We start from the raw sequence: 24,878 nt of genomic DNA, 5'->3' as shown, positions 1-24,878 counted from the left end.
CCCTGCATTTAGTTGAAGCTGTATTCCAGTGTGTTCCAGAGACAGACCTATGAAAGATGACGTGTCATTTATGAAAGTACAGATGATTTGAAACTGCAGAACAGCGATTAACCAAGCAGAGCTGCTCCTCTGGCTGAGCATTGCTGAGAGCACTTATTTATTTGTGTGGGACAGAAGTTCATCTATCACTGCTGTTTGTTGTTTACAGTCTCCGAGCCTCTGATGGATCAGCCAATATGGCTGGCAGATCTCTCCTCAGCTGCACTTGCTCTACTAGGGAAGATGACAAGCTTTTTATGACTGTAACCTTATAAGATATTGTTGCGTTATTTTTTTCCGTGATGTGATCATACGCTATATATATTTCCATGTGCACTGATTTAACGTTGTACAATGACATTTATTTTCTCTAGTTAAAAAATTGGCGCTCATAAAATGCAGGGGTGGAAAAAATATCAAAATAGTAGTAGTAGAAATGTTATTACCTTGCTGAATTTTAAAATTAGAAAATTAGTAAAATTCCTGGTGTAAAAATCTACATAAGTAAAAAGGAGGAATTTAAAATGGACTTAGTAAAAGTTCAAACTGAGTAAAAACTTGCATTATTGCATGTGTTTCCCATGCAATGGAAAGAGGATGAGAGGACACAAAGTTCAATAAGTGATATTGTACATGTTGTTATAGACTGTTGGGTGTTCAAAAAATAAGATTGTGAAATTCATGTAATTATTCAATCTTTGATAAAAAAAAAAAGAAGAAAAAAAAAGGTTGAAAATCCCCATCCCATTTTCGATAACTTTACTACTAGCTAACTAGCTTGACAACAACCAGCGATCATTGCCAACTTTGTGACTTTGTTGCTGCAAATTTATTTCTGAAAAGCGACAAATCTAGCAACTTTTCCAACCATGGGAAACAATGTTAATGTGTTGACTCCCAGGATATTTGGCAAATAATTGGTATGGCCGATGCTAATGTATAAAAATTAGCGCTCATTGCTAATCCAGTGGTTCTTAATCCTGGTCCTCGGGGCACAGAGCCCTGCTGGTTTTTATTCTAGCCATCTAACCGGGGACTGATTTACACCTGGGACACCAGGTGAATGCAATTAACTGCAATCAACTAGCTGGTAGCATAGAAAACCAGCAGCAAAACCACAGAGCTAATCCAAAAATGTTTGATAATGATAGCACTTCCCATACACCCTAGGTACTCAATTTTGGTCCTCAAGGTCCAGTGTCCTGCAGGTTTTGTTTCCATCTGCTAAGAGGGAGGGGAGAGCAGAATTGGTGTAGCAAATATATATCATATGCAAATTTGCGTATGATGTCAACTGGCAACTTCTAGTGTCGTTTTGGGCAGCCAAAAATGACTTTTCTTGGAAGAGTTGGCAACACTGCAACCAGGCAAACGCAAGCCAACAATACTGCCGCTGGATGGATGGCTTTTTGGCTAAAGTTAAGCAAGCTAATATCATGGATAAATGTGAGTTATTTAAGCAAGCGTGTGGCCAGTATCTGATGCAATGCTTATGGAGAGCCTACAGAATTTGAACTCTGTAATTTAACATCTAGCAAAGTGTTACGGCCGTGGCCGTACCCCCAGAAGATTCCCTAGTGTTTCCTTGTGTTTCCCCTTCCCTGTGTTCCCAGTGCTCCCCTGTCTGTGTCTTTTGCTGTCTATGTTTTGTTTGTGTGTGTATTGGCGTGGGCGTGGTCTCCCTTCCTCGTTCTCCTGGCTCCCGGCTCTGCTCATCCTGCACACCTGTCTGCAGTCGGCTCATCACCTCTCCCAGTCTGCTCACCTGCCTCTCATCAGCTCATCTACCTGCAGTATATCTACCTGTGCTTTTATTTGTGTGCTTTTATTGTTTTTATATGTACTTTTATTGTTTTTATTGTTCTTATATATGATTTGTTGTTGATATATACTGTAACTTTCATGTGCTTTTATTGTTTTTATATGTACTATAATCAGGGCGTCCTTGTAAAAGAAAGCTTGCTCTCAATGGCCCTCCCTGTTTAAATAAAGGTTATTATTACTCTCTTCAACCGGCTCTTCAACCATTCTTCGCCAGATTGTTGTTTCAACCTCAGTGGTAGTTACGCTCAAGGCCAAATCTAGTTTAAACTCCCAGTGACTTTGTTTCTTTGTGTTTCCTGTGACTAACCAGCCTCTCTTATCCCAGGACCATCACCCGCCTGCCTGTCTTCCTGCTAGTCTCCCTGCCTGCCTGCCAGCCACCTCCTAGCCTCCAAGCTACCCCTGCCTGCCACACTTCCCCTCATCCCACGCTCACGCCAAGCCCCGCTCCTCTTCACCATCACTCCCCCTTGCAGCCACCAGATTCCCGTTCCCTACCATCAGCCCCTCATCCAGATCCTCCCTTACAAATAAAACCTTTCCTTACCAACACCACCCTGTCCGTGTCCTGTGTTTGGGTCCCACCTGTGTTCATAACAGCAAAGTATACTGATTCAGTCACAATGTATTTAAGTAAAAGTAAAATTACTGACTTAAATAATACTCAAATACACAGAAAAGCTACTCAATTACAGTAATGAGAGGAATTGTAATTGTATCTTTATACCTTAAAGTTAAATTATGAGCTCACATTTAAACTCCTGATCATTCTATTTTGTCCTATCCTTTGTTGCATGCTACATTACATGATGCTCAAAGCTTTATGAGTTCATCATGGCAAAAGATTTCAGATCATTTTGATGTGCTCCTGACTGCGTCCTGCAATAAGGCTTAATTAAAAGCAGACATTACCGACATCACACATGTGGCTCTGGCTTTAGTGCATAGTACAGTATCTCATCTTCAGACAAGATCCTTATTGTTTGTGCACTTCAAAACAAAGATTGGTACAGGAACAAGGCAGCGCTAATAAATTCTTGCGGATAAAGTCTTCACTTTTAACCCCGCATTCACAAGCCTCATCCTTTTAGATTTATTGATTCCCCGAAATGTCCAAACCGCAAGACTCTCTTCCTTCCAGAGTGAGCTTCCAGAAGGACTCTTCTCTGACCTGAGTCAAGATTTAGATGCGATGACACAGGCGCCAGTGAAATGAACTAAAGCTGTTTGTGTTGACTTTGAACCCCCCCCCAGCTGTAAGCCCCGCATCACCCAAGGTTCAAATAAACAAAGAAATAAATCACGGCACGTCTCTAAGCATCGACTCAGGTGGCACGTCAAGCCCACTTAATCCTCGGAAACTTATGGCTGTTCCTCCAAAAACTAATCAAGAGCTAATACAGGCCACCGTTGTTGTGAGACCATAGTGCACTTGAGCTCTATCTTCCTCTCTACCACATATGTAAACACTAAAGCCTCAGAGATGGATTTCCTCTCTGACAGACTAGTAGGTATTTTGTCTTGTTATCCTTTGTACCAAATGCTTCTTCTTATACCTAGTTTTCTCGGATTCCTGTCTCTCTGCCACCTTCTCTCATCTCGCGTCCTACAATGCTTGACCAGGTAGGGTCCAGTGTCTTACACAAGAACACATGGCTGTTGCTGGAATTGAACCTGAGACCTTCCAGATACGGGACAGTCCCTGTAACCGCAAGTGTACACGGACGCCCCTACATCCATTTGTCATAAGTAACAAAGTGTCAAGAATGGCTGACCCCCTAAAAGTACCTAGCGTCAAACAACTCCCTCTCACAGCATGGAAAAATCTCTGTACCCCACTGCCAGGAATGGAGTATTTTCAAGGCGAGGGGAGTTACTAACAGCAGCTAGGTGTTCAGAAAAACCACACAGACATTTTTCAGCCTAGGGCCCTTTTGAAGACCTCAGGAGGAGCTGCTTTGCCTAAAATGGTCTTGTTGGCAGGGTTGTAGTCAACACCACCTTAGTTGAGTGCAAGTCAATTCCAGTCCAGTAGAGTTTGAGCCGAGACCAGGTCCAAAGGGAGTCGAGACCAAGTCGAGACCAGGTCCATAGGGAGTTGAGACCAAGTCACGACCAGGTCCAAAGGGGGTTGAGACCAAGTCAAGACCAGATCCAAAGAAGGTCGAGACCAAGTCAAGACTAGGTCCAAAGGGGGTCGAGACCAAGTGAAGACCAGGTCCAAAGGGGGTCGAGACCAAGTCAAGACCAGGTCCAAAGGGAGTCGAGACCAAGTCAAGACGGAGACTAGCCTGGTTCCAGACTCCTGAAAACGATCGGGCCAATCAGTGCTTTTGTGGGCGGGACTAAAGTTTTAACCTTTCGTGCAACGGTTTTTCATTTGCGTTTCGTCAGAATAATATATGTTGAAATCATTCCTTAACCAACATATTTTTGTCAAAAACAACCGACATTCTTGGTAAAGTTAGTAAATATGCCGGCATCAGTGTAACTGAAAATAACGTCAGAGCGGCCGGATACGTCAGTCACTAGTGATTGGTTCGGGGAAAATCAACACCGCCCCACACAGAAAACAGCTAACAGCGAGGCAATGTCAGACTGAATAATGGAGTGGAAACGAAATGGCCATTCAGTCTGAATATCAGGCTAGACCAAGACCAGAGCAAATCAAGTCCTATATTCAAGATCAAAGTAGGCAATAAACTACAAAAATAATGCTTAAGGAGTTTCTTAAAGATCAATAGAAATGTAGATCTATCTGCAGGAGCTCTGTACTGTACCCTTCAACTAATTAATGCATAGGAATTTGAGGACCATCACATACAATACACAGGTGTAATCCTTTAAATTGTTTGTAGTGCTGGGGAGAAAATAAACAAAGCTGGAGCAGGTAGAGAAAAACAAAATATCTTTGAATTTTTTAGAATGAATAGGCGAGTCAACATCCAATCCAAGCCGAGACCAAGACAAGTCTGAGCCAACCAACATAGGACATGGGACTGAGACAAGTTCAATGTGTTGTCAGGAGACCAGACGACAGCCCTGCTTGGTGTGGTCCCTCCATAGAAAGCTAGAGCATCTTATGGTGTCAGAGGTTCAAAAGCCAACTGTTCCTGACTTCAGCGAATTAAGCTGTCATGGTCCTGGCCCATCATGAATCACTTAAGTCAAGTGAAACCTTACACTGCTGTATACTTTTATATTTCATATACCTTAACTTTTAAAAGACGTGCACGTGCAACTTTTGGAGAAGAAAAAAGCTCCTCAATTTTCAGCTTACTGCTGTGTGACCATAAGGTTGGCAGCAGTTTTGGCTTTGTGTGTCAAGTATTTATTTAGTTCATTGCTGTGCCTACTAACATTTTGGCACACAGTCAATACTAGCTTTGCATCACCTCAAAAGCATTATGGTGCTCTACATACTGAACACACAAAGGTGAAACTGCTACCAATCTTCTATTTGTGCAATGGAAAGTTGGCATATTCCTTTAAAATGGAATTTTGGCATTAAACAGAATCTGCTTGAATCACTGACTAAACTGAGTAAATTTTGCTCCGGTTTTTGCAAAGACTGCCACTATTGGATCATAGGAGATAACACTGGCACAGTCAGTCTATCATACAGTATATTATTGTATACTACATCAGTGCTTCTCAACGTGGGGTCCGGGGACCACCAGGGGTCCTTGAGGGGGGTTCCAGGGGGTCCCCAGCAAATTTATGAATTGTTTAACCATCACCATTATTTCATTTAACACAATTAGACAATGTAGAAGAATTACTATTTTGATCATAGTTTCATTGTTATCTCTCTACCTACAATATAGATAGTCATGGAATTCTGGACAAAATCATATCTAATAATAAAAATATTCTCAGATTTGGGTCTAAGAGACAAAATCTCATCAAATGGTGGTCCGTGGCCCAAATATGGACAAAATTATGGGTCCTTAATATGAAAAAGGTTGAGAATCACACACATTAATTTCCCCCAGAAGAGACCCTCTGTTAAACAAGTGGAGATCTCGATACATTTCAGATGCTTTGGCTTAGCAAACGAACTTCACAGCCAGTTGTTTACAGCCCTCCACATGTATTTAATTCTGCAACGCTGGTCATTTTGATTTCAAAGGTTATCTTTGCGGTTCAGTCATTGTAAAGAAAGGCCAACTTAAAGCCTCAATGGTTCCCATGGACTGCGAAGCATTAACCCTTTGTGGTCATTAGCCACGTGAGAGGGGGCTGAATAGGTGGACAGGCATCCAGTTGGAGAAGAGGGGAAAAAGTAAAGCGAAGTCTATTCTACTCTTGGCAGAGGCCAGTGTCAACTGCTGTGTTGTTGTGTAAAGCAGATAATGTGATTTCCGGACAGGAATTCTCTTCACACACGCATTAGTGGCCCACTGTGGGGTAAGATGAACTCCAAGAGGGCGATTTTCTAAATACACTGGACCAAATCTCACACTCAATAGACCCCCTCCATTCAGGATGCTATAGGCGAAGGCTGAGTGCAGGCCCATGAGAGTGGCCAAAGACTTAAGGAGTGATGACACAGGAAGACACTGCATGGGTGGAAGAGGTGTCTAGGGCAGTGTGTGTGATGGAACAGGAGAGCAATGACTGACTAGCTCTCCTGACCAACAGATAGTCCTTTGTGAACAACACTTTGAAGTGAGATAATCCAATTTACAAAGACATTCAAATCAACATTTTCATCAACAACAATACACAAATCTCCCCAGGAACAAGTATTCTAACCCACTGGGTGACTTATGTGTGAATCATTAATAATTCAGTCAGAAGGTGAATTTCTAAACAATTCAATTACTGAATCGTTTTGGATGTTGTTTCATTCAGGCCGCGTATACCTGCTAAATTGCTTGCACTAAATATGCACTTTTATGGTATACATTGTTGCATCTTATTTATGAACCTCACTAATAGTCAAGTATTTATATCTTTATTCATTTAGTCACTCTTCTTCTTAGTCATCATAGCCTCTTGTGTTCTTATCTGTTTTAATGTATCTTGTTATCTGTGTTTTAATGTATCTTGTTAGCTGTGTTTTAATGTATCTTGGCTGCTATGACAATTCAATTTCCCTCCAATCTTTTTTATGTAAAGATTGCAAGTGATGTTTTAGTCCTCAGACCTTCATCAGATTTCAATTAGGGGGATGGGACACTCTTCTCTGTTGCAGCCCCACTTTGTTATTTAGGCTGATAAGACAGGTGTATTTTTCCATAAAACTCTTGCCTGGGGCAGCTTTAAAGAGGGCCTTAGAATAGTAGAGAGTAGAGAATTGTGTTTTGAGCCAATCAACCTCATTGACAGGCTAAACCTACTTATGGCCAGTTTATCAGTTATCATCTATAAAAGCAAAACAAAAACACATCTGGTCTATTGGCTCAACAGTGTAGGCTATACAAACTATTCGGGCGGTGTCCCATGGAATGCAGAGTATGGGGACATTTTTATTAGTTGAACATTTACTGCACTGGCCACCTGGCTTAACACAGGCATGTGTGAAGGAGAGGAAGAAACCCTTTGCCAAAAGAAAAATGACTCCAAGCTGCAGCCTCACAAACCTCCAAAAACCCTCCATGTCTCCACTTTAAGGTTCTACAAATTCACAGGCTGGTAATATAATATTACAGAGAGCTGGTGAGTTTGAGAGATATGAACAAGAGAGAGCAACAATCCCCAAATAAATAACATCAAAGCTGCACAAAGCACAATGTTTTGGGGAAAATCTACTGCCATATAGTATGCTCTAAGCAGTGGTATAATATTAGTTATTAACCTTATATCATGGACATTCATAATTCATGCTCATAGCTCAGTGGAGGACTTTCAGAATAATGTTTGGGGCAAAAATACTGCATACAAGTGGCGTAATTCTACTGATCATAACCTTATCACTGACATTCAGTATTCATGCTTATATCTCAATGGGAGATTTACATAGAAGATCATGTGTCACCATGTTCACTCCATAACTATTAGCCACTGTGGGGTATTAAGTAGGGTTAGACCGATATATCAGGCTGATATTGGTGTTTGATTAAAATGTGGTGATCAGCCAGTTACTGATATCATGGCTGTGATATTTGATTCCATATTTGTGGTATAATTGATCACTACACTGGTTGTCACCGGTTGTGCCCTTAACCTGAATTGATTCTAGTGCGAATTCCATGCAAATATGCATGAATATGTTTTATCATTATCACTATCCTTTGAGTTTTAGTGTCCCATGATGATCTAAATGCTGTTTACACCCTGACAAGAATAAAATAACGTGGGGAACACTCAACACTTTTTTTTGAATGGTCAAATATTAAGATGTTGAATATCGGCACCAAATATCAGCAGCTATCGGCAGCTTCAATCCACACATATCTGTATCGGCCTTTAGAACGCCATATCGGTCAAACCCTGGTAGTGAGACTGTCCACCTCTGACAGACGGCCGACCTCGCTCTCCCCAACAATGGGTCAGGCTTACTGGGCAGGCGGTAGCCAAGTTGGGTGTGTTATTACAGCACAGCCGGGACAACGGAGCTTGAATCAGCAGAATACCAAAGTGGATGAATGAATGTGTTTTCATCGGCGGCCATGCGCTGGCCTGAGAAGAGCTGAGGTAACAAGACTATGCTCCCGTCTCATCTCATGTGATGGAACACTGCGGGGCACAGCAGAAATCAGTGTTGTAACAGATATCGCTTAACCTTGCCTGCAAATGGAGACATTCGAGAGACAATGGAGATCCTTCCAGTCTGTCATATGATGACGGGATAAAATAAAGCTATAGAGCTTCAATTTGGACAGTAATATATTTCTTGGCATCATATGAATTTACATATCTCAGGAATACCTGCAAACCCGAAGTTTCAGACAGATCATCAATCATGATTCAGCATGTGGTTATATTCATATATATATATATATACTTTATTTTTTACACAGCTAGATGAATGTATACATAGTATACAATACAAAAGACAACTGATAAAAAATAACATTGTCTGTACAAGGTGTAAAAGAAAAAAAAAAATGAATACCAACTGTACAGTTCCATCTTTTAGATGGTATAATTGGTCCCCCTGAACCAAAATGGGCCACAAAATAGAAGAGTGAAACAAAGTTGATTTTGAAGAACATAAAGGGATTTTATCTAGCAGTTTTAAAGGAAAATTCCATCCTTGGATCCTTTTACACAATTATATATCATCAATCTGTGATGTTCATTGTATTCCAGGAAGTATTTTGTGATCAAGTGTTATAATTTACTTATTTTTTTTGGTGTACCCACTTTCCCTCAATCTGCCTCGTCTTCTTCTACTTCAGGTAGTGATTTCCTACATTTCCCATAATGACCCGCAAACTTTACTCAAAACACAATATGTCTTGTGGCTGCATTGCATTCTGGTCTATTGAGGCTCCTGTGGGTAGAACGTTGAACGACGATGTTTACCGTCAATTTTTTAGGTAGCTGAAACATTTTCTCCTATTAAACTCCATTGTAGCTGCACTAGAAATGTGTCTAATATCTCGTTTGGCCAGTCATCTGCAGGAATAAGAAAAACACACTGCTAAACAACAAAATGGAACCAGGAATGCAAAGTCACCAGCAGCTGTTTTTAAACAGTTTCAGTGTTTTCGGGTGGATTTTCCCTTTAATTTCACCATGGAACTGTCTCATAGAGAAAAGAAGCCTTTTGTCATTTTCCTATGTACGGTATACAATGCAGGCTTTACTCGACACTTCACTAAAGAGAGTAAGTTGTGAGGAATCGCACCACTACTGCTACTGTAGGTGATCTGACATATCAAATTTTGGATGGTCAGACATAATCATGATGGGCTGACATGATGTATGGGCTCGGCATAAAACCCAATCTAGCTAATGGAACCGTATCGAATTAGATTTTATCATTAAGGGCTTGGAGGTTTCTAAGCATCCATGCAGCAGCAGGGCAGAAGCCTGTGAAGGCAGTGGAACCGCTGGCAGCCAACAAGCATTTTACTCATATTGTTGCAACATGATGGAACATACAGAAGTAAATTTGAACTCATTTTCTTGCAAGAACAATATTAAGGCGATTACAGAAATGTACAGTGACGGTAATATGAGCAAAGCCATGCCTCTGTCAAGTTAATGCAGAGAGTTTGTCTCTTGCAGTACTAAGGCTTTGTTCAGTGTCACATGTCTTTGGCAGCATCGAAACAATGGCTGAACTTCAGCATCGGCGGATTTGCAATATACAGAACGACGGATAACATTGCACCATACAAGCAGCCTACATTCACTGTATAGAATATGGTAACAGCTTAGCTCTAACTATACATATTTTTCTCTCGTTAAGTATAATTTTAGATTTTTGGTCACAAGTAAGCTTCAGAGATATTGATATTGAACTCATAATTGGTTTGAAAATGTCAGATTTTTCATGTGTGTAGGATATTTTGTCGACTGTTATTCATTTGGAAGTAAAAAAAAAAAAAAAAAAAAGTCTGACATTACATATTCACTGCTGAGGCATGTAAAGCTTGTAAAGGCATTTAACTGCTTGAATATGAATTAATTCTGAACACATCAATGCTGTGCGATTGACTCTTAATTTTGATTCTAAGTCAGTGGGATAGTTTGACAACAGCCAATACTACTAAATCAACAAAAAATACAAAAATAGAATTTGAAAGTAGTGCATGGACCGAGCAGGTCTTGAATGTATGCAGATACAGTACCGTGCTTCACATTTAGATTAGTTCCTCACTGACATGAGAACAAATGTCAATTCACAGGTGAGATATCTGGTTCTGATAGAAGTACAGTGCTAGTTTTGATGTTGAATCCTGTAACGCTCACTAACTCATCTAGTTGTCCTGAACTTTCATTTCTCTCTGCTTTTTTGGAATCTCACGCCTGCGGCATATAACTATGCCAGGAAATTGTGTTTGTATTCCTTTGTCGATCTTATGTTTTGTGTCTCACTCAGTCGCCATCTCAATCTCTCTCTGCATCTCTTTTTCCTCTGTTGCTCTCTTGCTCGGTGTATATGTATAGGCATTGATTCATACGTCCCGCTAGAGGTAGACTAACCAAAAGTCAAACCGGCCAGAGATGGTTTGACAATTTACAAGACAACAGCTTTCCTTCTTTTGTCTTGGGTAAACACATGTCTATCCTTTCAAACAATGGAGGAAGACCATATGCATCTCCGTTGGCTTTCTTCTTTGGAGCGCGATGGCCCCAGTAGACACAGTTAGGCTGCGTTTGAGTGTTCAGTCCTCAGTGTTTTCACCAAACACAGCCGTAACATCACTAACATGACGATTTGGACTAAAATCTGCGTCAAATCGTCACTTTGACCGCTGAAAACAAGTTCTTGGACTCCTGTCTATTTTGCTCTAACAAGGCCTCAGGTTGCAGAGGTCCAGTTCCTGAGGCTTCTTCTTATTAGAGCAATGATCTCTGGGTAGGCTCAGACCATTCTGGGTGACGCAGCGCAGGGGCCGCCTTTTAAAGCCCCTCCCACAGGACTTGGAGCAGTGAGACCAGGACCCTATGTCCCACATCGGACAGGGATCCCCGCACACCCTCGTTGCGACGGGCCGAGCAGCGCTGTCGCAGCCCGCCGCCGGACGCCCCTCCACACTCTGACACTGCACTGGCCTCTTCTGCAGCCCGTTCCCGCACGTCACCGTGCACTCGTCCCACCCGCCCGTCACCCACTGACTGACCGGCCTCTTGTCTAGCGCCTGCTTCTTGGCCTCCACTTTGTTACTATCCACCAAGACGCTGTTCTGCGCCGCGTGGCTCCTCTCCTCTTTCCGCAGGGTCTTCTCCTCCTTGCTCTCCTTGGTGACGTAGAAGGAGTAGCGCACCCTGGGAGGAGTCATCTTCCCCACGGAGAGCACCTCCACGGTCAGAGGCTCCAGCAGGGGCCGGGTGGCCTGGAGCATCTCCACGGCCGTAGAGGTGCCGCTGTAGCGCAGCAGGCTGCCCTTCACCAGCAGGTCCCGCTCCACTGCCGACACCACGTAGTTGCCGTTCAGGAGGTACTTGCCGTGCCGGTTCTTCACCGCCAAGTAGTTTTCGTCGCTGACCATCCCTCGGTAGCCGCGCTGACGGATGTCAATGTTGGAGGCTCCGACGGGCAGCATCACCACAAAGTTGTAGCCATGTCTGGAAAGAAGGTTTGGGGATATAAAGCGTTAATGATGCTGGCTAGCTAATAGTTATTTCAAAAACTTGATAATGCTATATATTGCTATGATAATGGTGAACATAAGAGTAGCTTGTGGACTTAAAGGTGATAGCATTTTTAAGCATCAACAAATCAATATAAAATGAACTGGGATACCTTAGTATAATTACCATAAACACAAGGTCGATACGATTGGTTGCCTCTATCTCACACTAGTGGTATTAGTGTTGGTGTTTCTTAAAATTAAGACCACATTTCCCATAAACCCTGTTGCTTCCTGTCGCAAAGAGGATGTTGCCACGCCTTGAACAGCGCCCCCTTTCTGTGTAAAGCAATCTCCCTTTGTGCCATAAAGCAATCTAGCACATTTCCCTCCAAATCCAACCTGGTAGCAAACAATGTAAAATGCAGAGGCCAGTAGAGGCTTCCAGTCTTCTCAGTGATAGTTTCGATTGTTTATGGCAATTATAGCAATGTCTCAAAATGATTGATAATGATTTATTGATATTAAAATGCTACACATAGCACCTTTAAATTCTCACCATTTAATAGGTCTATAAATGAGTACATAAATAACATGCTGCCAAAATAGAGCCGCCAGATCTACCAGTTCTAATCTCTTAGCTATTCCTAAAACAAGGATAAAGACTTTGGTGAGGCTGCCTTCAGCTGCTGCGGTTCCAGACTCTGGAACAGTTTCCCTTTTGTTCTTAATACAGCTACATCTGTTGAATTGAAGAGCTTAAGACCTACATGTTTAGTTTTGGCATTTTAAAAAAAAATCTTATTCTTTGATCTTTTTTTCCTTTCCTTTTTTCGGTGTTACTTATTTGTTATTTTTCTTCTCTTTATGTATCTGTTTTTGCTTTAAATTGCAATTATTTTACTCTCTGTGAAGCGCGTTGCATTGCATCGTTATGTATGAAACGTGCTATATAAATAACATTTGATTGATTGATTGACGATGACAACGCAATCTTCACAATCCATGAAATGTGCATGTAAAACAACTAGAGTGCGTCCCCTACTTACATGGGCTTGGTGAACATTCCTGAGACTTTCTTGCAGCCCTGGTTGTCGCCGCCGCACACGCCGCACTTGTCGAACTTCTTGTTGGAGTCCAGCTTGCCGTCGCAACCCGCCTTGATGCACCTTCCCTGGACGCACACGGCCGAGGTGTCGGGAGAGCAGGGGGTCCCGTCCACGACCTGAAGGGGTTTGAGGAGTTAGATGTTAAAGCAGGCTGATGGGCTGATCTTTCAGTGGATAACATGGGAAGAAGCGGTGAGAGAGAGAGAGAGAGAGAGAGAGAGAGAGAGAGAGAGAGAGAGAGAGAGAGAGAGAGAGAAATTGTCGCTCTAATAATCATACAAGCATAATGAATAAAGAATTCCACCATAAATAGAAAAGCAGAGGTAGCACCAAAGGGGAGTAGGCTACAGCGTCTTCTGTGTAAACCAGATTTTGGCTTGTATTGCTGTTGTAAGCTTGCTTCAGTGCTGGCTGCATAAATACTTGCTGACAAGCCGCAGCTGTGAAGTGATACTGTCCCTGCATGTTTCCCTTCCTCCCCACTCTATCCATCCAGTACAACAGCAATTGTTCCTTCTGTTGCCACTCACGCCTCCCCTCTCGCTGCTTTACTGTTGATGTAACTGGCGGCCCTGGTCTCACTCCCCTCGTACATGGCTTTTGTGGATAAGAGCCAATTCATATCCAGCAAAGATTTTGACGTTGAATAGACATTGATACGATGCATCAACATTAGAAATCCGTGTGAACATAGCGCCAAAATGAAAGTTGAGACTACATCCGTAGTTGTCACGCTAGCTGCATTGTTTTATGAAACCAGGACCTCTTTCAAATATCAGTTCAAAACAGTTTCTAAAGCGGTTTTAAAATGAGTTTTGACATGTTTAATTGTTACTAATTTGAAGTATTTTGCTGATATTGTTCATAGATGTCTGCACGCTGCTGTATGCTAATTATTGGTACATGCTAGCCGCAGCTGTGTAAGTACATGCTGATTGACTTAATATGATGCTAATTTCTTAGCGACCTCATGTTAGCCTATGCTGGCTACATGTCGGTTTAATAATTATTGTATTCTCTTTTCTTGTAGAACCGCATACATTCACAAGAACTCTAATCATTATTGAAGACAAAGTTCAATCATATTGAGTGTGAAGCCCTCAACAAATACTTCTTTGTTTGGACATCTCTGCATATCTCTGCATTTTATTGTCATTTGTTCTAATTAGACATTCTGTGGAGGTAACTAGTACCTTGGGAAATACATCAGCATTGATCCTATGAATATCTAATAACTATTTTACACATAATACTGTATATTGTGAAAATTTTTAGCTTGTTTGGGTGAATTTGGTCACCTCCTGAACGTACTCTGTAGTACTCTGTACTCTGAGTTCGCTCATGTTGACCACAGTTACTGCATTCCCTCCTTTGTTGCTGTGGAAAAGTTTGCTGCAGCTGAATTTTTGGGCGACAGCACCTATCAGCACCCAGTCACGTACTAGCGCTGCTCTGTATACTATGTCTACTGGCCACAGTACCATTTGCACTACAGCTAGAAATCGTCAGGCTCAAATCAGCCACCAGATAGTTGATGCCATTTTCATAAAACTACATCCATGTCATTTTCATAAAACTACACCCATTTTCCAGTGACTGGACAAACGTGATTGACCAATTTACATCTTGTAGCGCGCTTGGGAATTTACCCAGGGCGGAGAAAAAACAGTTGATGAAACCAAATACTATCTGATGGTGATGGATATACTCTGCTCAATATATATTTTCAGAGAACCGGTTTAAAGAAAATAACAAATGTGTTACATACTTTTGGAGCGAGGACATAGAAGTATCCAGTCCCATTCGCGCGGCAGATGAGCTTGCATTTGTCCTTGGGCGAGATGCCAGAGTACTTGGGAACCCAAACCACCGAGGAGCTGAGTCTGTTGGTGTTCAGATTGAAGCCGTTGAACGCCTCGCACTGCTCCTCACGGAAACTCTTACCTGAGGACAAGAGAGAAAACACTTTTGGTCTCATAGCATGCAATTACACCAAGGCATCAAGTCAGACTAACAGTATCTTTACTCAGTGGACAGGAGGGGATTGCTCTGCACTTCTAACCCTATATTCAGCGGAGAGAGATGGACGCAACTTTGCTCTAAGTGGCTCACATTGAGGTAAATAAGCGTTTGTTCCAGTCGAAAATTTTACATTTGAGTGACAAATTGACCTGATGCAGTATAGTGAAAGCTAATCAGTTCAAGCAAGACTCCGGGGTATTTACGACCAATAACACTGACCAATGACATTTGCTCAAAAAGTTTATGAAAGCTACATTTCCTAAAGAATACATTGGTCACACTGGCTGCCAATCCTGGCGCAAGAGGATTAACATTCAGCATGATAACATAAAAAATGTAGTTCTGAAGTTTTAAGCAATCTACACTGTCTCATCATGAAAGATGTCAAGCAAAACCACTAGTCATAATGGCCCTATTGCCAAGTTGTGTCATCAAGCCTGCTTGCATGTTGCCAATTTCAGGGCTTGTTTTTCAAGTCGAGCTGAGTAAAGCGAGCCAAAATGTCACCTTGTCTCCTGTGTGAAGGTACTGTAACAGAAATGAGTTTACCTGTTTCAGGACAAGGGCTGAGATTGCAGGAGCGATATTTGATGCGGAGGCCATAGCAGTATTTGCCGCCGTTTTCAGGGACAGGGTTGTCACACTCTCTCTTGGCCAGCTGAACTCCTCCGCCACAAGTTCGGGAACAGTCCCCGAACGCACCCCACTTCCCCCACCGGCCGTCCACCTGAGGAAAAAAAACACACACATGCATTTACAACAGTTGGCTCAGCAATCTCTAATTAAAATGAGCAAGTCCTGTAAAGGACAGTGCTGTCCTTGTCTTTTCTCTACATTAATGTCATGATTGTAGCCAACATGCAATATCAGTACAATAGCTATGTTTCCATCTGACTGTTAAGTTAATTTGTTAATTTTATGATGCAAAAATAAAATGCAAATAAAGTTTGTTACCATCAGCTGTGTTGAAGCCAGAAAAAACACACTGATGAGAAAAATGGAAAGCATCTTTGGACTAAACTATAATGGCCATAGTTCATGCTGGCAAGATTAAAACGCACCAACTATTGGCAATACAACCATGATGGGAACCTTATACAATGGAGAAACAGCAGGTATGACTTTTGTATGACAACATTTCAGAGCATCCAAAGCCAATTTTGAACTGTTGTGCAATGAGATTGAACCATTCACTGGGCTGATCATACCAAGGCCATGTCATCATCTATCCAACAAATGCGTTTCCATTTCTATTTATCACATAATTTCTTTATTGACAAAAAAATTCTGCTTCAAGCTGGGATAAACAAAAAAAAAATAAATATTTATATATATATGTAAAAACATAATGGGGTAAATTACATTGTAATTCTTGGATGGAAGCCCAGCTACAGTGGACAATTGAACTCTGTGGACACGGTGTCAGTGTGGTGTCTTGTGTCAAATCTGTACAGGACCACAGTGAAGAGAATCAACCACAGCACACTCTCACCTTGATGTGCATGGTGCTGTTCTTCTCGGTGCAGGCCCCTCGGTAGCAGACCTTGCCATTGCCGCAGCTGGTGCCGTCCGCCCAGGGGAAGTGTCGGGTCTGGCAGACCAGCTGGCCGCGGGCCTTCCCGGTGCACCACAGCTTGGAGCAGGGGTGCATGTAGGGACAGGGCTTGGAGCCCGACCCGAAGGCGAGCTCGCACTGACGGTGCAGGCTGTAGCTGGAGCCGGGCAGGCTGTCCGGGAGAGACAGCTGCCTCTGGGGCTGGTCCAGCAGACACTCCCCTATAGGAGCACAACAAACCAGCAGCGTTATGAAATCACATTGTATTTGTGCTGCATTTGTGTTATATAGGAATAAACATAACAGTAAATAACGACTAAAGGGTTAAAAGCAATGACAAGTGTTCAGGCATTCAGATTTGTTTGAAGGCGTCAAGATGCCATGATTGAACTTTCCTTCTTTCTTTCTTTTTATATTTTCAGATATCGTGATTAATTCAAACATAATAAACAACAACATTTTCCAGCTATACATGATTCAGATGAATAGTCCATAGGAGTAAGAGTCCAAAGGCAGGCATACATTTTATTGTTTGCTCTTGCTCAATAGCAATTAATCAGTTGAGTGACACCACTTCGAATAGAAATAAGAACAGAGCAAAGGGGGATTACATGAACATACGCAGCCGACAATTTCAACACTACATGTTAAGTAGAATTGTATGACTGAAAGTATGAATAAAGAATGGATTACAGCATTAAGGGAGCATGCAAAATAGCAGCATTAGTAGCAGGAGAACGTAACACGCCATGTTACAAAGGATAGAGAACGTATAGATATACGTTGAAGAATGAAAGCTAATGTTTGGGCTGAATAAATACTAATAATGAAGTTGCTGTGTACTCAGGCGTTATGAACGTGTTACGAAGGATGACAGCGAGAGAAAATGGATAAAGCTGATGAACTGCTACTTCATGCTCAATACAGACACAGAAGCAACACTACATGAGAGAATGTCAAGTGGGTTGTTAATGATGTTTAGATTGAGCAAACGACTGGACAAAGGAGCAAGCTATCAAGTATTTTAGGCTGTAAATGTTCATTTGCTCGTTAGACTAAATGGGCTGGTAGAGGAGAGGTAATAAATTGTTGTTCGCCTCTGTCCATGACACAGAATCCACTTACAGTTACTTATTAGATTTTACACATAGACAGAGAAAGACTTGGCATAAAGAACTTGTGAAGAGAAAAAGCCATAGCTGGGTTTTTTTAACAATGTAAAAGTGTTTTAGGGTGGATTTTTCCTGTAATTGTCAGTGAGTAGTGTTTGCTGTCAATCATGTGCTATGAATAAACAGCAGTTAACAAATAGTGTTGTTTAGGACATTGCCTTTCTTGCAAACCCATGATTATCTATACGGTATCAGGAAATTGCGTCTGATATGGTCTCTGTTATGGAAATGGAAAAATGATAGTGGAAAAAAATGGACAAAATATGGAAAATCCATACAGGTGTCCACCAACCCATGTTAATTTTGTTCAATCCAAGCTTCAGCAGACAGCTATAATTATCTTTATTCTGACTGTTTTTGTGTCTACATGTTTTGTACCTTCATCAAGCCTTTATCATTTTTCTCTCCCATATCTTGATGGACTAGTCGAGTGATCTTCTGTGATGGTTCATGTTACATTACTCCTGCTAGACATGATGTTAGTTCTGTTGATATTATGCTGTTATGAGGCTTTATCTTCTCACACACTCAAAAATATGAACAGTTGATCCTCTGAGGTATTAAGGGAAAAGACGGAGTTGAATTTATCCAAATAAACACAGTTTCCATAATAGTTTCGGGGCCATGGAGCAAGGCCAGAATTAGCGGTTCGTATGAGTTCAGCGTGATGTGGGTCAGAGAAACACAGGAAGCGGTTACTAACCATGACCTCTGTCCAGGAACTCGGTAATGATGGCTGCGCTGCACACAGACCAGGGCCGGTTCCTGTCGATCTGAATCAGTGTGGGAGACATCATGTGGTTGTCCCTCAGTTTCCCAAACACCTCCTCGCATGCCTTTACATTGTCATGGGGCATGTTGAAGACGTGGCCTGAGGGGAGAAGGTCACAACACACCTTTGTTAGAGTCAGGTAGTTCTATTTTGAGTCGTGCAGTTTGATTTAAAGCTCAAAATATGTCTCTATGGATTTACATGGCAAAGTACAAAGCAATTTCTAAGATGACAGGCAATTACAATGAAGTTTCCAAGGTAATGAGTGAAATATGGACAAGCTAACACAAAGTGAAACCATTCCCCAAACATCAAGTCACATTTTCACTGTACATGTTCAAGGCACAGTGAACTCAGCTTCCCGGCGCTGATGTCATAGCAAAGAGGAATTGCAGTTATGCATGGGAATATAAAGCATGGCATACATCCATGTACTAAACTGGGCCTGACAGGGGAATTTGGTTCCCAAGGAAACCATTTCGTTCCCTAAATACGAACAAAGGAAAAAAAAAAAAATCATAAACTGCGGTTTCACAAACCGATGTGATGTTCAATCGTGGGACAGGATCATTTTTGAAGGGAAATTGTGTAATTACTTCACATATGAGGGCACTGTAAACCGATGCCTCACTTGGGGCCTCCAGACGTCTTACTTACACATCTGGTCTCAGGCATGATTTCCACTTTTTTCACAGGCTTTTTAACCCGTGACTATTGAAAACATGCGAAAGAAACTGTCACTTGTTGTATCATTAAAAACGTCTGCCTTAACTAGATAGACTTCAGTGTCTGTTGGACTGAATGCTGTTTGCATCAGGGAAGGATTAGCAGTGCTTAACTTCAACTCCTTTTCCCTTCTCCTCTGACAGAGTAAAATTGGTCATTTAAAGCTGCACTAGGCAAGATTTTTATGTAAAAATCCACCCATGTGATCAGCCTAAATCACAAAGTGGGGCTGCAACAGAGAAGAGCGTCTCATCCCCACTAATTAACATGCTGTAGATTCTCCCTATTTGCCCACATTCAATTCTGGTGTCTGTATGGTCACTTCTCCACCCACAGGAAGGGACCAATCAAAGCGTTTACAGTGTATGCTGTCATGCTGATGTTACCTGAGTTGTCAGGTAACTGCATCTTGGAAAGCTCGGCATTGAAAAATCTTGCCCGAGTTTTCTACTGGGAATTTTAAGGGCCATTGCATTTTTCCTAGTAGGAAGTAGGAATTTCCAACTTTCCGACATCTCTGAAATGCAGCATTAAGAGGTAAATCCAAACTGGCTCCAGCAGTGAGCAGCGCTCCGTCCAGAGAAAACTGGACTCACCAACGTTAGATCTTTTCCTCTCTCATCCCTTTGGTATCTTTGGTATGAAGCATCACAGACCGGCCAGATTGGTAAATATGAGCTTGCTGTGTTCAATTTACTAACATCACCTTACAAAATTTCTGGGTATTGAAGTTCAAATTTTTCAAACAGCTACCTTGCCTCATGCAGCTTTAATCTTGAACATGCATAGAGCAGCGGTTCTCAATCCTGGTCCTCAGGACTCAGAGGCCTGCTGGTCTTCATTCTAGCCATCTAATCAGGGACTGATTTACACCTGGGACACCAGGTGAATGCAATTAACTGCAATTAACTAGCTGGTAAGATAGAAAACCCTGTACTCTGGGACCAGGATTGAGAACCAGTGGCATATCAGTGGTTTTCATATCCTGGTCCTCAGGACCAAGAGCACTGCTGCTTTTCTTATCTATCCCTGATTAGATGGCTGGAATGAAAACCACCATGGCATATATCATCATGACTGTTGCCCTAGGGCCAGTTTACACACTGATTATGCATGTATTCTTCCTGTCAAACTTAGACAAATTTAGACATCCTTTGATATTTTAAGATGAGGTTCTGTAAAGTACTTACACTGAGCATATCTCATTCTGAAGGCTCGGTCCAAAAGTACATTGGCATAACTCCATAGCCAATGGTGCTACTGTGTTCAATCCCTGCAAATCACCAAACACTTTCCTCAACCGTAACCGATAACAGGGGACCTTTCTCACCTAGTTCATGAGCGGTGGTGAAAGCCGAGGGCAAGCCGTCGTCCTCAATGACAGAGCAGCTCCTCTTGGGGTCGCACATGGTTCCCACATCAGCCATTCCCAGAGTATCACAGGTGGTGGCCCCGCAAAGATCCTGGTGACATGGAGAGGTGAGAGTTGATGGTGAAAAGCCTTTTCTTTTATTCTCATAGGATGACTGCGCTTTGAAAAATTAGATAGAGCTTGATGCCTGGTGGCCTTCCCTTGCTGAGTTGCAGCCTGTGCTTAGCCATGTTCTGAGGCTGAGCTGTGGGCTACAGAATGAATGGACCATGAAGGGCACTAATACAAAGCACATGGGACTCTGGTTTGCTTATTCTCCCTCTGTACTTGTTCTCAAAATATATTGAGGCAGAAGGTCAGGGGAGATCTCCCACCACAGATTGCCTCTCTGTTTTGTAAGGAGGTAAGAAGAAGGTTTGGGAGGACTAGATGAGTCCCACCTGCAGCAGACTGACTTTCCACCACAATCTGTTCTGTACAAGTTTACTGCAAACTCTCTCTTTCTCTCTCTCTCTCTCTCTCTCTCTCTCTCTCTCTCTCCCCCCTTTTCTCTCTGTTGTGCCCCCTTCTCTTTTAATTGGCCAGATCTGGCCTGGTCAGACATATAGTCCAGACCAGGTTTTCCCCTAATAAACATTTCTGCCCGTTATTGTATCATGGCGCATGAATTGTCTGTTCATTCAATATTGCAGGAAAAGTTGTGACCCTTAGTTTTCCCAATGGAGCCATTCAATATTTACTGGAATGATCGCCATGACTCATATTGGCTATCAAGAAGATGATTGGTTCTTTCTGCATTTAGACTTACTAAGATTAGTTTGTTAAAGCTATACGTTTTTCTGCATCTAATTTAATACTTATTTTAGCCCTGTTCGTATAATTTTTGATGACAAATTATGTCGCCACACCTAATTGGCAAACTGTAGCAGAAGGAAGGACTTGGGCTTTCATAGTTTACAGAGCAAAGATGAACACAGAACGGACAGCGAACTTGGTAACCCAGGTTTACAAAGAGGCCCAGAGATGCCAGAAACACCCTCTGCCAGCCATGTGTATTCCACAACACACACTCTCCATAACCTATTACAAGACTTTTTCCAATGGAGCCGCATTCATTGCGACCCACAAGGACAACAACACCGGACCTGTACTTTCCTGCGTATAATTGCCCTTACTGTAAATAAGGAGCCTTTCCCGGTACTTGGATGATCCCTAGTTTGGTTGACCTTGATGTGTTTTGTATGTTGCTATGCACTGAGGGAAGGAGAGAGGCCTTGTATCAGATGGCTAGCCCAAGCCAAACTGGACCTAATGGAAAGCAGGCACCAAAAAACCAGGCATGAGAGAGAGAGAGAGAGAGAGAGAGAGAGAGAGAGAGAGAGAGAGAGAGAGAGAGAGAGAGAGAGAGAGAGAGAGAGAGAGAGAGAGAGAGAGAGAGAGAGAGAGAGAGAGAGAGAGAGAGAGAGAGAGAGAGAGAGAGAGAGAGAGAGAGAGAGTGTTTGTGTCTGAGGTTAGTGGAAATACAGATAGATTTACTAGCCAGTGGCCACAGCTCTGGTGGCCACATGGGTTTATCTCTGAGTTATGTAAAACTAGCAGAGATCCCTAATTTGGCCTGATTCTCTGATAATCACTGAAGATACTGTTCATCACATATCATACACAGTGACCCAGTTCTTATTCCCTGGACAGTGGACAGAGGTGAGGTCTTTAATGGAAATAACTGGCTCAGTTGGTCTTTTCCAGTGACTCACTGCAGCACCAACTAACACAGTGTACCAACCCACTGTGGAACTAAATGAAGGAAGCTGAGCTGTGTGTGTTACACTATCACACAAGTCTATTAGCTGTTAGGTAAAACTTTTCTGGTTCTATTCTATTCTATTCTATTCTATTCTTTGTAACACCAGTGGAATGCATTTCAGCTGAGTGTCATGCAGTTCATTCCTCCTCCGCTTACCTGTTTGGTGAAGAGTATGGCAGTGTCCCAGTATTCAGGATGCTTGTCATTGTGTTTATTCAGCTTCTTCTGCCAGGAGCAGAAGTTGCGCAGAGTCAGGGCTGCGTTACTGGAAACCTTAGGTCCCTTGTCGGCTTCATTGAGCACCATAAAGCCCACCACCACTATGTTTATGGAGTTGAGAATGCTGGGGTGCTTGTAAAGCCTGGCCGCTACAGACATTAGGGTCAGCAGGTAATGCTTTAGGTCGTCCCCGTGGAATTTGGCCATAGATTCATCCGCCACCACCAGGACCTCCACGAACCTGGGGATGGACGCAAACCTTTTCGACCTCCCTAAGCTTTTCAGGACAGTTTCAGTCAGGCCGTCCATCTCCAGCTCCCTCATGTACTTGTATTTCTCCAGGGAGCCCGTCATGTTGAAGTCGCTGTTCGGCGCAACTCCACACCTGCTGGTGAAATTGCCACCTGACTGAGCCGCGCGTCCCCGGCGACGGATGACGTGCGTCCTGTCCAAAGCCTTTCCCGCAGATCCCGCGGCCGACGCGCCTTCGCTCCTGACCGGGCTGATGAAATACTCCATGCCGTTAGAAGAGAAAACCCCCTGGAGACCTTTGCAGAGGCTGAGCGCCGCGAAGGAATCCGGGTCCGCGTTGACATCACCGGCGTAGAAGCACTGCCTGAGCTCAGCGGTGGCGGAGCCGTCGGATGCTGAGGAGCCGCTCTCGGGGGGCACGCTGCTCGGCGCGAGGAAATTAGAATCCGGCGTGAGGTGGAGGTAAAATTCCTGTCTGAAAGCACTTAGTCTGAAAACAGTTTGTCTCTCACTTATCCTCTCCGCTCGCCGGTGGAGATGCTTTTCTGTCTTTTGGTGATCCAAGCGGACAGGTATGCAGAAATCTACCTCCATGCAATGGGTCAGTTTCACATAAAGTAGAACATCCATAAAGATAATGAGAGATCTAATAAGTATAGCCATCTCTGCTCCAAGGAAGCAAAGTCCACTCAGTAATTCGACTGTGGTGCGTCTGCGTGCAATAAGCAGCGGTGCGCAATGGCACGGAGCGCCGGTTGTGCGCCCTCAGAGGACTAAGGACCCACTGCGTTCCTGCTCCTCTCCCATCCTGCGCCGTTTCCACTCTGACCACCAACTTCTCTTCTGAGCCCCGTGAGCTTTAAAGTCGAGTATAAACACCGATGAGCATTGTCAACTGAAATGTGAGGAGGTGCGCTACAGAGAGCTCATTGGTCATGCCTCTCGGTTTGTGCTGCAGACCGCAGCCACTTGTAACTCTCCAAATATTATTGTTGCTGTACAGCATGTGTGACAGCAGCTGGAGCATCCCGGACCGCCCCCCCCCCTCCCTCCTCCTCCCACCGCCCAGACTCACCGGGGGACGGAGACTCTGGATGTATGGGCTCAAACAGGCAAAAGCCTAAAAAAAGCACTCACAGAATGAACTTAGAATTAACTAGAATTTACTTGTATTTGACATTAGAAGTCGCATTTCTTCTATGGTTTTACTTACCTCACTCGCTGACTCTCAGTGACAAACTTTAAGCAAACTTCTATAACAAACAACCTCATGTCAATACCCTCATTTTTTCTGGACACCATTTAAAAAAAAAATAGTTCCCTTTATTTCATTTGCACAATACACATATGCAAAATGATGAAAGAAAAAAAAAAATACAAAAAAATCACAAAAAATAAGTTTAAATGAGTAAAGTTAAAAACAAAACTTCATTGGAATGGTAATCAGGGACTTGCAATAATGTTTATCCTCATGCAGCAGAGACAGTAGAAAGACGCAGGCCTGAGACGCAGGCAAAGAGCGACACCTGTTTGCGTCTGCGGATAAATCTGCTGGAGCGCCTGTGCGTCCGTGCGCCCGAGAGGGAGTTTGTTGTGCACTACTGCCATCTGGCGGTAAAAGGGTGAAACAGCACCTCACAGAAAAAAAGTTTTAGCTTAAGTGTTGGCATTCTTTTGTCATAAACTTTAAAAAAAAAAAGAAAAAAAAGGGGGATATACATGGTGGCAGAAAATTGTTCTGGATGCTTGCACCATAGCAGAACCCCTTTTTGATCCTACAAAGAACCGTTTTATACATGTTCTCTAGGCCTATAGC

At 42.8% G+C, this 24,878-nt stretch overlaps 1 protein-coding gene across 1 annotated transcript; it reads right to left on the bottom strand.

Moving 5' to 3' along the window:
* Positions 1-11,276: 11,276 nt before the first annotated feature.
* On the bottom strand, positions 11,277-23,725 carry LOC139917012 (A disintegrin and metalloproteinase with thrombospondin motifs 15-like). Its single transcript, XM_071906031.1, has 8 exons — positions 22,748-23,725; positions 20,746-20,878; positions 18,621-18,788; positions 16,683-16,966; positions 15,740-15,917; positions 14,937-15,112; positions 13,109-13,284; positions 11,277-12,054 (listed from the first exon to the last, which is right to left on the bottom strand). The coding sequence occupies exons 1-8, from the start codon at positions 23,723-23,725 to the stop codon at positions 11,277-11,279; spliced, it is 2,871 nt and encodes a 956-aa protein (XP_071762132.1).
* Positions 23,726-24,878: the final 1,153 nt, after the last annotated feature.

The sequence above is a fragment of the Centroberyx gerrardi genome, chromosome 6 (assembly GCF_048128805.1).
Source record: "Centroberyx gerrardi isolate f3 chromosome 6, fCenGer3.hap1.cur.20231027, whole genome shotgun sequence".
NCBI classification, from domain to species: Eukaryota; Metazoa; Chordata; class Actinopteri; order Beryciformes; family Berycidae; genus Centroberyx; species Centroberyx gerrardi.
The sequence above is the reverse complement of the archived record's forward strand: the minus strand, read 5'-3'. Positions and strand labels throughout refer to the sequence as shown.